A 15,078-nucleotide genomic window follows, 5' to 3' on the forward strand; every position below is an offset into this window, starting at 1 on the left:
GTCTATGGAATTGATTGCATAGGTTTAATGGCTACTCATGTCTACCCAAAGGCCTATTTTGACTCTTGATTCTTAGCCCCATTCTGAAGGGGTGAGGTTATTGTATAGTTCACAGATGGACAAGACCTTCCTTCCTTCCTTCCTTCCTTCCTTCCTCCCTCCCTCCCTCCCTCCCTTCCTCCTTTCCTTTCTCTCTCCCTCCTTTCCTTTCTCCCTCCCACCTCCTTTTTCCTTCCCCACTCTATTCCTCCTTCCCCCCTCTATTCCTCCCTCCCCTTCCTTCCCTTCCTCCCTTTCCTCCCTTCTTCTTGCTCTGTTGCCCAGACTGCAGTGCAGTGGTATGATCATGGTTCACTGTAACCTCAAACTCTTGGGCTCAAGGGATTCTCCTGCCTCTGCCTCCCATTTAGCTAGGACTATGGGCATGTGCCACCATGTCCACACTGAAGAAATATAAATAAAGCTTCCTTAAATATGTGGTAGAATTTACCAGTGAAGCCATCTGGGCTTGGAGTTTTCTTTGTGGAAAAGTTTTAAATTATAGCTTCAGTTTATTTAATAGATAATAAGGGCTCTTCAGGTTTTCTGTTTCTTTGTCAGTTTTGATGAATAGTGCCTTTCAAAGAATTTGTCCATTTTATCTAAAATTTAAAATTTGTTGTTTTAAAGTGTTCGTAATGTCCTCTAATTATCTTTTCTATAGGATTTGTAATGAGGTCTTTTAATTCTTTGTTTTGGTAATTTGTATTTTCTCATTTATTTCATGTTCGTTCTTAGTAGGGATTAATAATTTTGTTATTTTTTTCAAAGAACCAACATTTGGCTTTGCTTGTTTTCTCCTGATATCTCTTCTATTTCACTAGTATCTCTTATTAGTTCCTCCCTTCTTTGGGTTTAGTTTGCTGTTCATTTCCTAACCTTTTAAGTTGGAAGCTTAGAGTAGTGGCTTTTACTTTTTCTGTTTTCAATAATTTTCCCTCCAGGGACAGTTTTGGCAACCTTTCATGCTATCATTCAGTTTAGAATATTTTCTAGTTTTCATTGTGATTTGACATGTGGGGTTATTTAGAAGTGTGGTGCTTTATTTCTTAACATTTGGAGATTTTCTAGTTATCTTTCTGTTGAGTTTCATGTAAATTCTGTAGTGGTGGAATCTATGGGTTGATTTTTTTTTCCATCAGATTTGAAAATTCTCAGCCATTGATTTTTCTAGTATTGCTGATTTTCCATTCTTTCTTTCTATTCCTCTGGGCTTCTACTTATGCCCAATATCTCATACTTTTTTGTGTCTGTCTTTTTCATTAATTTTTCTCTCTGTGCTTAGTTTGGATATTTTCTATTGACCTGCCTTCAAGTTTGTATTGTGTGTTGTTATACTCATCCAGTTTAGATAAGGTATTTTGCAATTGTAGAAGGTTCATTTTATTCTTTTCTTAATGGATTTTATTTGTCATAATGCGCTATCTTTTTATCCTTTTTCTTTTTCTTTCTTTCTTTTTTTTTTTTTTTATTTAACATGTTTATCATAGTTTGAAGTCCTTACCTAGAAATGCTATTCTTTGGATTACCTTTGGGTCTGCTTCTATTGAATATTTTATCTCTTGATTAGTGGCTACTTTTTCTTGCTTCTTTGCATGTTCAGTAATTTTAAAATGTGTGCTGAACATTGTGGTTGAAATGTAGAAGCTGTGAATTGTCTTCTTTTGAAAGATGACACATTTTGTTCTAACAGGCAGTTGAATCACTAGCTCTTCATCTTTGTTCTTTCAAGGCCTGGTATAATGTTTTCTTAGGTTAGGTCTGTTTGAGCTTTGTTTATATTTCTGCAGTGTGGTCCATTTTTCTAAGGTGTGGCCTTTGTGGGATCTCACTTGAATGTCCATGATCTTCGCCAAGATTTCTCAGCTTTGGCTGAGAACAACTAACTTTCCAGCAATGACCTTTGGGATTTTAATTTACCAGTATCAGCCTCCTAGTGGGTCTCCTGTGTTTTTGTCTAATCATATGCAGCCCTGGAGATGAGCAGGAATGGATGTGAATTTCTAAGCAGACTTCTGGCATTCCCTTTCAGTAGCTGCCGCATGTCAAAGCACTCTGACCCCTCAGTCCTGGCCAGCTTTGCCCAGAACTCTGATCTCTTATTTTCTCTACCAAGTAAGATCAATGTTTCCTGTTTAGACTTCACATTAATATCCAATTCCTAGAAAATGTTTCCAGGGTAAAGTCTTGGAGGAAATGTTGGATTACTTCATGTTTTCTTTTTCAGGCATTGCAGCCTTGTGTTGATTTCAGTCCAGTGCCTACAAAGAGTTGTTTTTTATGTGTGTTAGGCCGTTCTTACATTGCTAAGTAATGTAAAGAATGATAAAGTAAACTGGAGGCTGGGTAATTTACAAAGAAAAGAGGTTTAATTGGCTCATGGTTCTGCAGCTGTACAAACCATCTGCTTGGCTTCTAGTGAGGTCTTGGGCTGCTTACAATCACAGTGGATAACAAAAGACAGGGGCAGCATATTACATAGTGAGAGCAAGAGAGAGAGGAGGGGAGGTGCCACACACTTTTAAAACAGATCTTATGAGAACTCACTCACTATTACAAGGACAGCAGTAAGGGAATGGTGCTAAACCATTCATGAGAAATTCACCCTCATGATACAGTCACCTTCCACTAGGTCCCACCGCCAACACTGGGAATCCCATTTCAATGTGAGATTTGGTGGAGACAACATCCAGACTATATCCCTATATTTTGTTCAGATTTTAAAGTTACTTATGGTTGGAGATTAGGTCTCATATAAGCTATTCTCTGTGGCCGAAAGCTGATTTCGTTTCATTTTGTTTTATTGACACATTAACTGCTTTTTAAGTTAGATTTATTGCTTTGAGTTATACTAGAAGAAACATTGGTTTGGTTGTCATTATAGTATAGGTCCTGTATTTCAGAAAACAAGGTTAATTGGGAAAACAGCTTATGTCAGTTAATTTATTGTATAAAATTGGATATCTTAATCATCTGTTGTGTTTTTTGTTCTTCAAGGAATCATCTATTGCAGCTTGCTTTAGAGTCACCACCCAAATCTCCTGCTTCTTCCTCTTCAAAGAATCTTGCTGTCAAAGTATATACTCCTGTAGCCTCCAGACAGTCTTTAAAGCAGGGGAGCAGGTTAATGGATAATTTCTTGATCAGAGAAATGAGTGGTTCTACATCAGAGTTGTTGATAAAAGAAAATAAAAGCAAATTCACCCCTCAAAAAGAGGCAAGCCCTGCTGCAAAGATCAAAGAGACACGTTCTGTAGAAGAGATGGCTCCAGATCCCTCAGAGGTTAAGCGTCCTGAGACACCCTCGACATCCACTTTGAAACACATTACTAAAGGTAGGAGGTTATTTTCATATGTGGAAATATGGAAATCTTTTCATCCACACGACATAAGAATAAATAGGCAGCAAGGCAGCATCTTTGAGGGGGAAGGAATGGTAAAGGACAAACAAGATTTTACTGTATCACAAACCTCAGACATTGTTGTAGGTATGTTTGTTCTCTTTCTCTCTCAGAAATAGGAATTCAGGCTGACTGCTACAAAAAGGAAACAGTTTTAATTAGTTCAGGCTTTCAGTATGGCAGTAGCTTTCTGTTTTCAGCTTTTAATCCTTCTTCCCCCCATTCAACATATCTGTTGCCATTTAATCTTGAAGAGCTCTTTTTATCTTATTTTACCACCACGTGAATGCCTCCTCACTATTCTACCTGCCATGTAAAGCCTTTGACAATTTGAGCCCTACTCTAGTCATCCCGCCTTATTGCTCACCTCTCCCTCTCAGAAGTCCTGCTCTAGCCAAGCTGATAGCCCCACTGTTCCTCCAGTACATTGAGGAATTGGCAAACTACAACTGGCAGAGCTAATCTGGCTTGCCACTTGTTTTTGTAAATAAAAGTTCACGTACCCATTTGTTTGCATATGTCGGTGGCTGCTTTCATGCTACAGTGGCAGAGTTGCATGGTTGTGACAGAGGCCATATGATCCGTAAAGTCTAAATTCTACCTGGCTCTTCACTACCTGGCCCTTCACTACCTGGCCCTTCACTAAGAATGTTTGCCGGTCCCTGTTCTGTACCTTTACAGACTATCCAGATCCTCACTATTCATTTGTTATGTTAGAAAACACTGTCTCACATCACAAAAGTGCTATAGCACTTGTTTTCTGGAGTGTTTTGTGTCCCATTTGCTTAACTGTTTGATGAATATGTCAGCTTGTTTAACCTTTTGTTTCTGTGTCTTCTTTCCAGTGAAGTTTAGAGCACCTTTTAGGCAGAAACTCTTAGACATCTTTGGTATATCCATACCACACACAGTGCAGAGATGTGAGTGTTTATTAAACTTAGATTGAAATTAGTTTATTAGTACTTAACGTGTTTACATCTTTTAAAGATATACAAATTACACTTATATTTTCTACTATGTCTATCCTTAGTCTTTTTACCAATTGACAGTTCTTATTGTAGTATTTTTTAGCTTGATGGTTAACTTGTTTTTCCCCTAGCACAACCTTTTTTCCCAAATGAAATTTTACAATAAACCGTAACATATTAAAATAGATAAAACAGATTGTTCTGTTTCACCTGACCTCCTTCTGCCTATTATCCATGAAGGTCTGTAGGCCCGAATTACCCCCACAGATCCCTGCAACTTTGTGAAATAGTTTGAGAATGATTGTGTTCCTTACTTTTAACATTATGTATAGAATTATAAACGAGAGCTAAATTAACAAATTTGTTTAATTGACAAAATTGAACAGTAGTTGGCCCAACTCAATAAATTACTAAACTACCTTTCCTTCACCCAGCCCCTGGGCCAGGTGTGTCTTAAGTTGTTACTATTGCTTCTATGCTAAACTTGGATAGCTCCTAAGGCTTGGGAAAATTTAAGATTAGTTCTATAGTTTGGTCATACCTTGTTAGAAAAGATTTAACCGAAGCATTTTCTAATAAACAAACTTTCAAGCTTATTTGCAGTCTCTTTCTCTGGGACCCGGACTTCAACTGTGTGACTTCCCACAATTTAGCCATTACCCAGTAACCAGTCTGTCCCACTCCTGTTGTCCCGACGGGCCGTTCTTTTTCTTTTCTGCTTTTCTAAGTGCATGTTAAGTTGGGATTCTTTTTTACTTTACTTGCTGAAAAGATGCCAGTTTACATACTTTTGCCCCTTCTACAATTAATACTCTCTTTTTCTTTTTAAAAAATACAGTGGATTGTCCTGTTTGTGGGGTTAATATTCCAGAAAGTCACATTAATACGCATTTAGACAGCTGTTTATCACGCGAAGAGAAGAAGGAAAGCCTCAGAAGGTAAGGACGTTGAGCAGAACCATTGAGCTACTTTAGCTGGGTGCCTCTTGTGCTTTATAAACTTGGGGGAAAATTACAGTATTCATTTTATCCTGGTAACCGTATTTCCTGCTCTTACTTGCTTTCTCCTTCACTCCTGTTGGCCACTTCTTCCAATCCCTCTCTGTTCTTTCTTCAACTCCCACTTTGCCAGATATGATTAGCTATGTTGAATATTTGAACTGCTACTAAATTTTGACTTAATAAGAAATTAATGACTTCAAATTCAATTCTTTTTAAACTTGTTTTTTCTCTTAGAATTTTAAAACTACTAAAAAGCTTCTTGGCCAAAGAAAGCAAGATTAGACTCTGAATATAGAATATAGAAAATCTGTCTCTGATCTTTAGGATGCTCAGAAGTTTTAAAATTTAAAATCGAATTTTTCAAAAATTTTTGACTAGGAAATTATATAAATATATATGATATAAAAAGGTACAAAAATGCATATATGAAATGTAATGTCGTACCCCACCCCACACCCACACCATCCAGGTATTGTTACTAATAAATTGTCAGCTCAATATTTGCATCTAAACAACTGTGCTATTCTACCTCCTTTGTACATGAAAATAACTGTAATTTCTTATACTAGTCCACTATTGTTAGACATATAAGTTGTTCAGGAATGAAATACTAGTCAAATTGCAAGGCATTAAGGAATCAGTGGATAATAAACAGAAGACACAATTTAGATGAGTCTGGTGATGAAGGGAGAAAGATGAGATGGTAGTTTGGAGAAGGAGTGAGTGGCGTAAAGATCAAGGGATGTTATTTTCAAAAATAGGAGTTTAAGCCTTCAGTCTCTTTCCTTCCACTATTTCCAGGGAGAGAGCAGAGGATAAATGGAAGAAAGTGAGGAGCACAAGAGCCCAGTAATGAGGTTATCCTTGATATGCAGAAAGGACCCTTCTGAAACAGGAGGCAAGGGGAAGATAATAGGTGACAATTCAGAGAGATTTGGAAAAGAAGAGGAGGGAAGCTGAAGAAATTAATGGTATTTGGGAAGTGGGGATGAAAGAATGATTTGCTTCTATGTTCAGTCTGTTTTGAAGGACTTTGAAGAGTATTTTCCAAAAACCACGTTAATAAGACAGAGCCATAGTATTATTTTTTGTGATTAAAGAAAATATATCACTTAATTTTTATGAGTAAATTTGGAGTGAATGCAGATTTTGAGGGTCAAATTCATACTGTTATAACTTACAAAAGCTAACATATAAAACATAGTGTTGCTTTATTAAAAATGGTAGACATATTTGAGTCCAAACCTGGGGCAGTTTTGCATGCACAATACTCCCACCTAGTGGGTAAGTTTGTTGATGAGAATAAAATTTAGATTTTTAGGTTGCTTAGTTAGTGGCGATTTGGAGTAAATGAATAGTCCTAAGGATTATTTCCCATAAGGCACGAGAGTTTGATGACCTGCTTTTCTCTTTAGAAATGCATGAGTTGGGAATATAGAAGCTGAGTATATTCTTTGAAGAATAAGGAATCTGCGCTGATTATCTTGCCTGGACTCCCCTTTTTCTAGATCCATCCATCAGTTTGAATACATTTCTGATACATCATTTTTGATGCTGTCAGTTTATTTAAAGACATACTCGTCCATGTGTAATTAAGTTCTAATAGTGGTTTAAATTCCTGCTTCAAAGAATGGTATAGTCCTGCCAGTGCTCTGTAGTGAACTTGCAAGCACCATCTCCTGGATCCCCCTCTTAGTGTATTAAAGGCTTTGAGAAGTCCTACATTAAGTGTAACTGTTAGGTTTTGTTTAATTCAGTAATTCCTAAATTTATTTGACTGCCAAGCCTTTCTGTCCTCATCATTTCCATCTTACAAAACTGGTGTTTGTGGAGATACTGAAGGCAACACTGGGCCATGTTGTTCTTTAGTTGTATCCTGGCCCCAGAGTCGGGTCATAGAGAAGAGGCCCTGTGAGTTTTCCTATCTCCTCCACAATATTCTGACAGGCCATCTGCTGAATGTGAGTGGCAGCCCTTAACCTTTCTATATAAAACCATGTCAGAACTGATCGCAGATGCACCCTTCCCTTGCTGTCCTCAGATTCTGAGGCCCCTTAAATGTGTTACTCAGTTCCACTAAATCACGGAAGAAAAATCAATGTCATTTTTGTGTTTGGGGAAACATTTATTGGGTTTCATGTTTTAAAATTCCTGATAGAAATTGATCTCTAGTGGTGCTTTTTATTGTAAATGCCAATGAACAGTACAGTTCCTCACTAGAATCTCACAGTCATAGTTTAATCATCTATCCTTGATAAAACAAATATTTTAGATACAGACTTAATGAATCATCTCTCCCTGTGTGCTTCTGTAAACACAAAATGATTCAGCTGTTGCTACCTACTGAGATTTCATTTTGCTGTAATTTTATCAGTCTTGTAGAGTCTGATGGACTGTCATTGTAAGAAAAGCAATTTTCAGAAAAATATAATCTATCGAGAGTTTGCAGGTCTTTTCACATTTAATTAGTTATTTCTGGCTTTTAGACTTCATTAATGCAGCATGAAAGACATAATTTATTTGGGGAATGGCCCTGTTGGTTAATAGAGAAATTTTTGATTGTTTTCAGTCTATACCTGACTGTAATATTTCTCTATTTGATTATCGGATTGTTTATATCAGATTTACTCTGGAGAACCTTGTTGAAAATAGAGATTTTAGATCTCCACTTCAGACCGAACCACAATTGGTGGACGGTGTGGAGAAGGGGATGGAGAATCTGCATTTTAAATGAACTCTTTAGGTGCTTCTTAGGTACACTAATGTTTGGGACAGCCTTGTGTGAGCTAGTTATATGCTAATCCTTTGTAAAAACTTGTTTTTTTGATAAACCTATTATTTCAAGTTTCTGTTAATTTTCACCGGAATCTTTGCTGTTCTTATTTTGAAATGATAGCAAGTGTAATGACCTCCTTGAGCACATTTTTGTTGAGCATCTAATTGCCATAAAGCTGAGCCAGGTAGAGAACCTGCTATAATCAGATGAAATGAATTAAAACTCACTAAAAAGTTCCTGTTTATGGAATTGTCTCAAGTCATTGGGACTTTCAGGTAGCTTGAATTTTAGCCCATCAGAATTTCTAGCATGCTTTAAAGAGGTGGAAAATTGAGTAGGTCTGTGTAAGTGTGATTCTAGATGAAGTCCTCATAGCATATTCCACAAGCCTTACATATCTGTCTTCTTAGTGTGCCTCTTTAGGTCTAACATCTTTTTGAGACCCAAGTCTCTCACTTCTGGTGCCACCTAGGCCCCTGTGTCTGAATATCTCACCAGCACCTCAGATGCATCATGTCAGACACTCAGCTTTATCTGCAAACTTGATTTTTCTCTCCCTTTTTTAATCTAATGGTTCTACTATTTTTCCAGGTACCCAGTTGTTGAATCAGAATGTGTTTGCCATTTTACATGAAAAGCATTTGATAATTCACAATAATCATCAGGGATCTTCCCCCCTTTTCAGTTCTGTTCACAAAAGGAAACCGCTGCCCAAAACTGTATATAATTTGCTCTCTGATCGTGATTTAAAGAAAAAGCTAAAAGAGCATGGATTATCTATTCAAGGAAATAAACAACAGCTCATTAAAAGGCACCAAGAATTTGTACACATGTACAATGCCCAGTGTGATGCTTTGCATCCTAAATCAGGTAAAGTAATAAAACAGTGAGTTATGCTTACCTTGTGGATAAAGCAATTTTGTATAAATCAGAAATTATAGACCATAGAAAAATATTGTAAATAAGTACTTTTTAGATAATAGATAAGACATGCAAATGTATTCCTTCAAAAGGTACCTAGAGTATGCTATGATAAGCCAGCCTTCCTCTCAGCCTGCCTTCTAATCCCCAGATCCCTTCTCAGAGGCACCCCATTGCCAGTTTCTCATGTGCCTATTTAGGGAGAGTGTGGTGGGGAAGAGTGGATCTGGAGAGCCTGGGTTACAGTACCCGTTTTTCAGCTTTATGGCTTGGTGACCATGGGCATGTTACTTGATATCTCTGTACCTCAGTTTTCTCATTCATAAAATAAGGGTTATAATACTACCTACTTCATAATGTGGAATGGAATAAATGATAAAAGGCATGAAAAGTGCCTAGCACAGTACCTTAGCAAGTAGTTAGCTTTCAGTAAATGTTGCCATTATGATTATAGTACACAAACATATATCCTTTTCATTACTGTTTTTACAAAATGGTAGTATTCTGTGTAGTGCACTATTTAATGGTTGTTTCTTTTCATTAAACCACACACATATATTGGAGTTCTTTCTGTTAACATATAGAATTGTCTAATTTTTAAAAACTTGGAGAATAACATGCAAACATTAAAACACACAAATTTTAAGTGTATTGTTTGGTGAATTATCACAAAGTAAATTTCATAAAGTGAAATGTCATTGTAGCCCCTACTGAGATCACTACCAGCATCCAAAAAGCCCTGTCTGCCTCCTCCCATTCACTACTTCATTCTCACATTTGACCACTATCTTGACTTCTAACCCCATATGTTCATTTTGCCTATGTTTGATCTTTAAATAAATGGGACAATAGCTTATGTATTCTTTTGTGCCTGCCCTCATTTGTGCAACATTATAAGATTAATTCATGTTTTTTTATATGGTCGTGATTTTTTTCATTTTTGTTGCTATCTGGTATTCCATTGTATAAACGTATCATCTTATCCATTGAGTGTTTAGTAAACATTTCACTTTTTTCCCACTTTTTCTCTATTAACAATAATGCTGCTATGAATAGTCTTTTATATATCTTTTGGTGCACATAGGTGCATGTTGCTGTTGGATATATATATACACAGGAATGGAACTGGTGTTATATATTTGCAGATGTTCAGCTTTAATGGATACAGCCCCAAATTCAGTAGTCGTGTACACTTTCATCAGGAATATATGAGGGTGTCAGTTATTCTGCACCCTTTACAACATCACCATTGTTAACTCTCCATTTTAGCCATTCTGGTGGGTCCATGGTAGTACCTTTTTGTTTTAATTTGCATTTCGTTAATGACATAATGTTCAGCACATTTTTATATGCTTGTTGGCCATCTGGATGTCCTCTTTGGTGAAATACCTGTTTAAATCTATGTCCAATTCTTCTGTGCTGTGGGTCTATTTTTATTCTTATTTGTGGGAGTAACTGAAATTTCCTGGATAAAAATCTTTTGCTGTATGTATGTATATTTCTAATTTCACCTTTTCACTCTCTTAATGGCATCATTTGAAGAGTAGAAGTGCTTAAAATAGTCCAATTCATTACATTTTTCCTTTGGATCAGTGCTTTGCCTTAGCCTACTTCAAGATCATGTGGATCGTCTCTTATTTTCTTTTAAAATTTTATTGTTCTTTCTCCTAAATTTTGATGTACAGTTTATCTGGAATTGATTTTAGCATGTGTTGTGAGGTAGAGGACAAGATTGTCTTTTTTTTCCCCATATGAATAACCAATTGGTGCAGCACCACTTATGGAAATGCCATCCCTTCTCCCACTGAATTGCCAGAAGTCTTGACTGAGAATCAGCTAATTGTACATATGTAGGCCTGGACATTGTTTCATTCCATTGGGGTATTATTTACCCTTGTGCAGGATAAATAATGTGTGTCTTAAGTACTTTATAAGTAATTTATGATAGGTCTTGCTGTCTGGTAATATAGTTCTTCCAGTTTCGTTTATTGAGGTTGCCTTGTTTTTTCTAGGCATTTTGTATTTCCATATAAGTTTTTAAATTGGGATTATATTGAATTTATAGATCAATTTTGGGATAGTTGATATCTGTACAGTATTTGAGTCTTCCAATTCATGAATAGGGTTTATCCCTTTTTTTGTCTTTGATTTTTATCAATGTTTTGCAGTTTTCAGTGTGAAGATCTCACACATCTTTTTAAAGAGTTATTCTTTGATATTTTTGATGCAGTTGTACATGATGTTTTGTTCTAAAAATGTCAGTTTTTATTAGTTGCTTGTATAGAAAAATACAACTGATTTTTGTATAGTTTCCTTATATTCAATGGCATGTCACTTTTTGTGTGTGCCCTTTTTATTGAGGTATAATTTACTTACAATGTAATACGTCCTTTAAAAGTGTATAGTTAGGTGAATTTTGACAAATGTATATTGTCATTTAGCCATTGCTCTAATTGAAATGTAGAACATTTCCTTCATCAGCAAAAGTTCCAATGCCCCTTTGCTGTATATTCCGTCTTTTACTCTAAGACCTTAGGAAACACTGATCTCTTTTTTTGTCCCTATAATTTTACCTTTTCTATACTGTCACATAAATGAAATTACACAAATTGTATAGTATGTAGCCTTTTACATATGGCCTCTGTCACTTAGCATACTTTTGAGATTTTTCCATGTTGCTTTTACCAGTAGTGCATTTATTTTTTATTTTATTTATTTATTTATTATTTATTTGAGACAGAGTCTCTGTGTCGGCCAGGCTGGAGTGCAATGGCATGATCTCAGCTCACTGTAACCTCAGCCTTCCAGGTTCAAGCGAATCGCCTCAGCCTCCCGAATAGCTGGGACTACAGGCACCCACCACCATGCCGGGCTAATTTTTGTATTTTTATTAGAGACGGGGTTTCACCATATTGGCCAGGCTGGTCTCGCACTCCTGACCTTGTGATCCACCCGCCTCTGCCTCCCAAAGTGCTGTGATTACAGGCATGAGCCACCGTGCCTGGCCAGTGCATTTATTTTTTATTGCCAAGCAGTGTTCTGCTTCATAGCCACGCCACAATTTGTATATCCCTTTGCTTATTAATGGACAACTGGACTGTGTCCAGTTTTTTTATTATCAGTAAAGCTATTATGAACATGGGTTCACAGATCTTTATGTAACCATATGTTTTCATTTCTCTTGGGTGGAGTGGAATTGCTGGTCATACGGTAAATGTAACTGTAAGAACCTGCCATACAGTTTTTCAAATGACTGAACCATTTTGCATTGTGAGAGTCCCACTTTTGCCACACCCTTCTAACACTTAGTATTTTCATTCTTCTTAATTTTAGCCATTCTAACCGATGTGTAGTAGTGGTATCTCATGATGGTTTTAATTTGCATGTTCCTGTGACTAGTGATGTCCCCTGTGTTTTGATATTTTTATTTGTTACTTATATATTTTATTTGATAAAGGCTTGGTTGAAATATTCTGCCCCTTAACTCTTTTTATTGATTTGTAAGTTATTTATATATTCTGGATACTGAATTTGTTAAATATATGTGTTGTGACTATTTTATCTTAGTATGTGGCTTACCTTGTCATTTTCTTAATGATGTCTTTGAAGAGCAGAGAGTTTTAATTTTGATGAAATTTAGTTTACTTTTTTTATGATTTATGCTTCTTGTGTATCATTTCATGATTTTTTATGTATACAGTTGTGTTGCATGTCAACAGAATATATGTTCATCCTAAGATCACAAAGATTTTCTCCTGTGTTATTTTCTAGGAGTTTTATAATTTCAGCTTTTATATTTAAATCTATGATCCATTTTCATTTAGTTTTTCTGTATGGTGGAAGGTAAATGTCAAGGTTTATTTAAAAAATATGTATATCTAGTTTTTCAGCACTGTTTGTTAAAAAGATTATCCTTTCCCCATTGAATTACTTTGCCACCATTGTTAAAAACCTGTCAGCTGTGTATATAGCATGTGAATCTATCTAGAATCTATTCTGTTCCATTGATCTAGGTATCTGTACTCTCACTCATGACACACTCTTGATTTCTGTAACTTTATAGTAAGTCTTAAAATTATCAGGTAGTATAAGTCCTTCAACTGTGTTCTCAAAATTGTTCTAGGTCCTTTGCAATTCCACATAAATGTTAGACTCAGTTTTGTTGTTGTTGTTTTTCCCCTAAGAAATGTCAGGCTGTTATCCATTCTTGTTCACTGTTTTCTGAACACTGAGTGTAGAAATAGCCACTTTCACTTTGCCCTGATGTTACAGGCATAGCAGAGCATCTGCATCTGTGCTGCTGGCAGGTCCAGGACAGCATCTGCAGGGCAGTCAGTTTATTAGTGTGTACCTTTTGGGATTTTGAGTGATATTACATAGATCAGCTTAGAATTGATACCTTAACAATGTTAAGACTTTTAATGCACAGTCATGGTATGTCTCTTTAGGCCTCCTTTAATTTCTCTCAATAGTACTGTCTAGTTTTTTATGTACATGTGTTCCATGTATTTTGTTAAATGTATCCTTAAATATTTCATGTCTTTTGGTGCTATTGTGAGTGGTTTTAAAATTTTTATTTCTCATTGTTTATTACTATTTTAAAGAGTCATGTTGATATACTGATTTTTGTATATTTACTTGTATACTATTAACTAGTGAAACTCACATGTTTCTAATTGCTTTTTTATAGATTTCATAGGATTTTTATATACACAATCAAGTTGCATGCCAATACAAACAGTTTTATTTATTTATTTTTTTCAGTCGATATGCCTTTTGTCTTTCTATCCTTGGTTAGTTGCATTGGTTAGAACCTCCAGTGCGATGTGAAATAAAAGTGGTGTGGGCAAATATCCTTTCCTTTCTCCAATCTTTTTTTTTTAATGAATTTTTAAAGAAAGGATCTCTAACTTTCCTCTGAGTTTTCAAGGTGCTGTCTCCCCAGAAGGAAGAATGATTGCCTTCAAAAATCATTTGAGTGATAATATTATTGCATCAATATATGTTCTTTTAATTCGGGAATACCCCAATCTTATAGGTAAAGCATTTAGTCTTTCACTATTAAGTGTGATAGGTTTTCATAGATGCCTTTTATGAAGTTGAGGACATTTCTTCCCTTCCTAGTTTATTGAAAATTATGAAGGTGTGTTGAATTGTCAATTTCTTATTCTGCATCTATTGAGATGATTATATTTTTTATTTATTCTGTGATATATTTATAACATTGAATTTTATTCAGTTTATTGAAATATAATTAATATAATACTGAGATATAATTCATACCCACCTAAAGTATATATACAGTTCAGTGGTTTTCAGTATATTCACAGAGTTGTACAACTATCATCACATTAAATTTTAGAACATTTGTTACCCTGAAAAGAGCCCAGTATCCATTAGCATCATTTTCTACCAACCCTTCCAGCCCTAGATAGCCACTAATTTACTTTCTGTCTCTATAGATTTGTCGGTTCTGGATATTCCATTTAAGTGGAATCATATAACATGTGGCCTTTTATAAACTAACTTCTGTCACTTAGTGTAATGTTTTCAAGGTTTGTCTGTGGTCAGTACTCATTTATTTTTGTGCAGTGATCTGTAAATGTTATGTAAATTTGCTTGATAGTGTATTCAAGTCTTCAGCATCCTTGCTGATATTCTGTTTACTGATTCTATCAATTACTGACAAGCTTTTTGAAATATCCAACTATATTTATAGATTTTTCATTTTCCCTGTCAATATTTTCAGTTTTGTTATATTTTGAATCTCTTAGTATTATTATGCATCTTCTTGATTAGTTAGCCTGTTTATTATTATGGCATATATGTCTTTGTCTCTGGTAATATTCCTTGTCTCAAAAATTATCTGATATGAGTGTAGCAACTACTTTATTTCATTTTTCTTTAAATCTATTGTATCATTATATTTAAACTGTGTTTTATAAGCCATATATGGTTTGGATTTTCTTTTT

At 35.5% G+C, this 15,078-nt stretch overlaps 1 protein-coding gene across 1 annotated transcript in view; it reads left to right on the plus strand.

The window, feature by feature from the left end:
* The window catches only part of RAD18 (RAD18 E3 ubiquitin protein ligase), an 81,405-nt gene that overhangs the window by 20,604 nt on the left and 45,723 nt on the right, over nucleotides 1-15,078 (plus strand). The window contains exons 6-8 of the mRNA XM_012000634.1: nucleotides 3,037-3,374; nucleotides 5,247-5,346; nucleotides 8,871-9,055. Coding sequence (XP_011856024.1) covers nucleotides 3,037-3,374; nucleotides 5,247-5,346; nucleotides 8,871-9,055 — 623 coding nt within the window. The remainder of the gene's footprint in view (nucleotides 1-3,036; nucleotides 3,375-5,246; nucleotides 5,347-8,870; nucleotides 9,056-15,078) is intronic.

Source organism: Mandrillus leucophaeus, unplaced genomic scaffold (genome assembly GCF_000951045.1).
Source record: "Mandrillus leucophaeus isolate KB7577 unplaced genomic scaffold, Mleu.le_1.0 Scaffold637, whole genome shotgun sequence".
NCBI lineage: Eukaryota > Metazoa > Chordata > Mammalia > Primates > Cercopithecidae > Mandrillus > Mandrillus leucophaeus.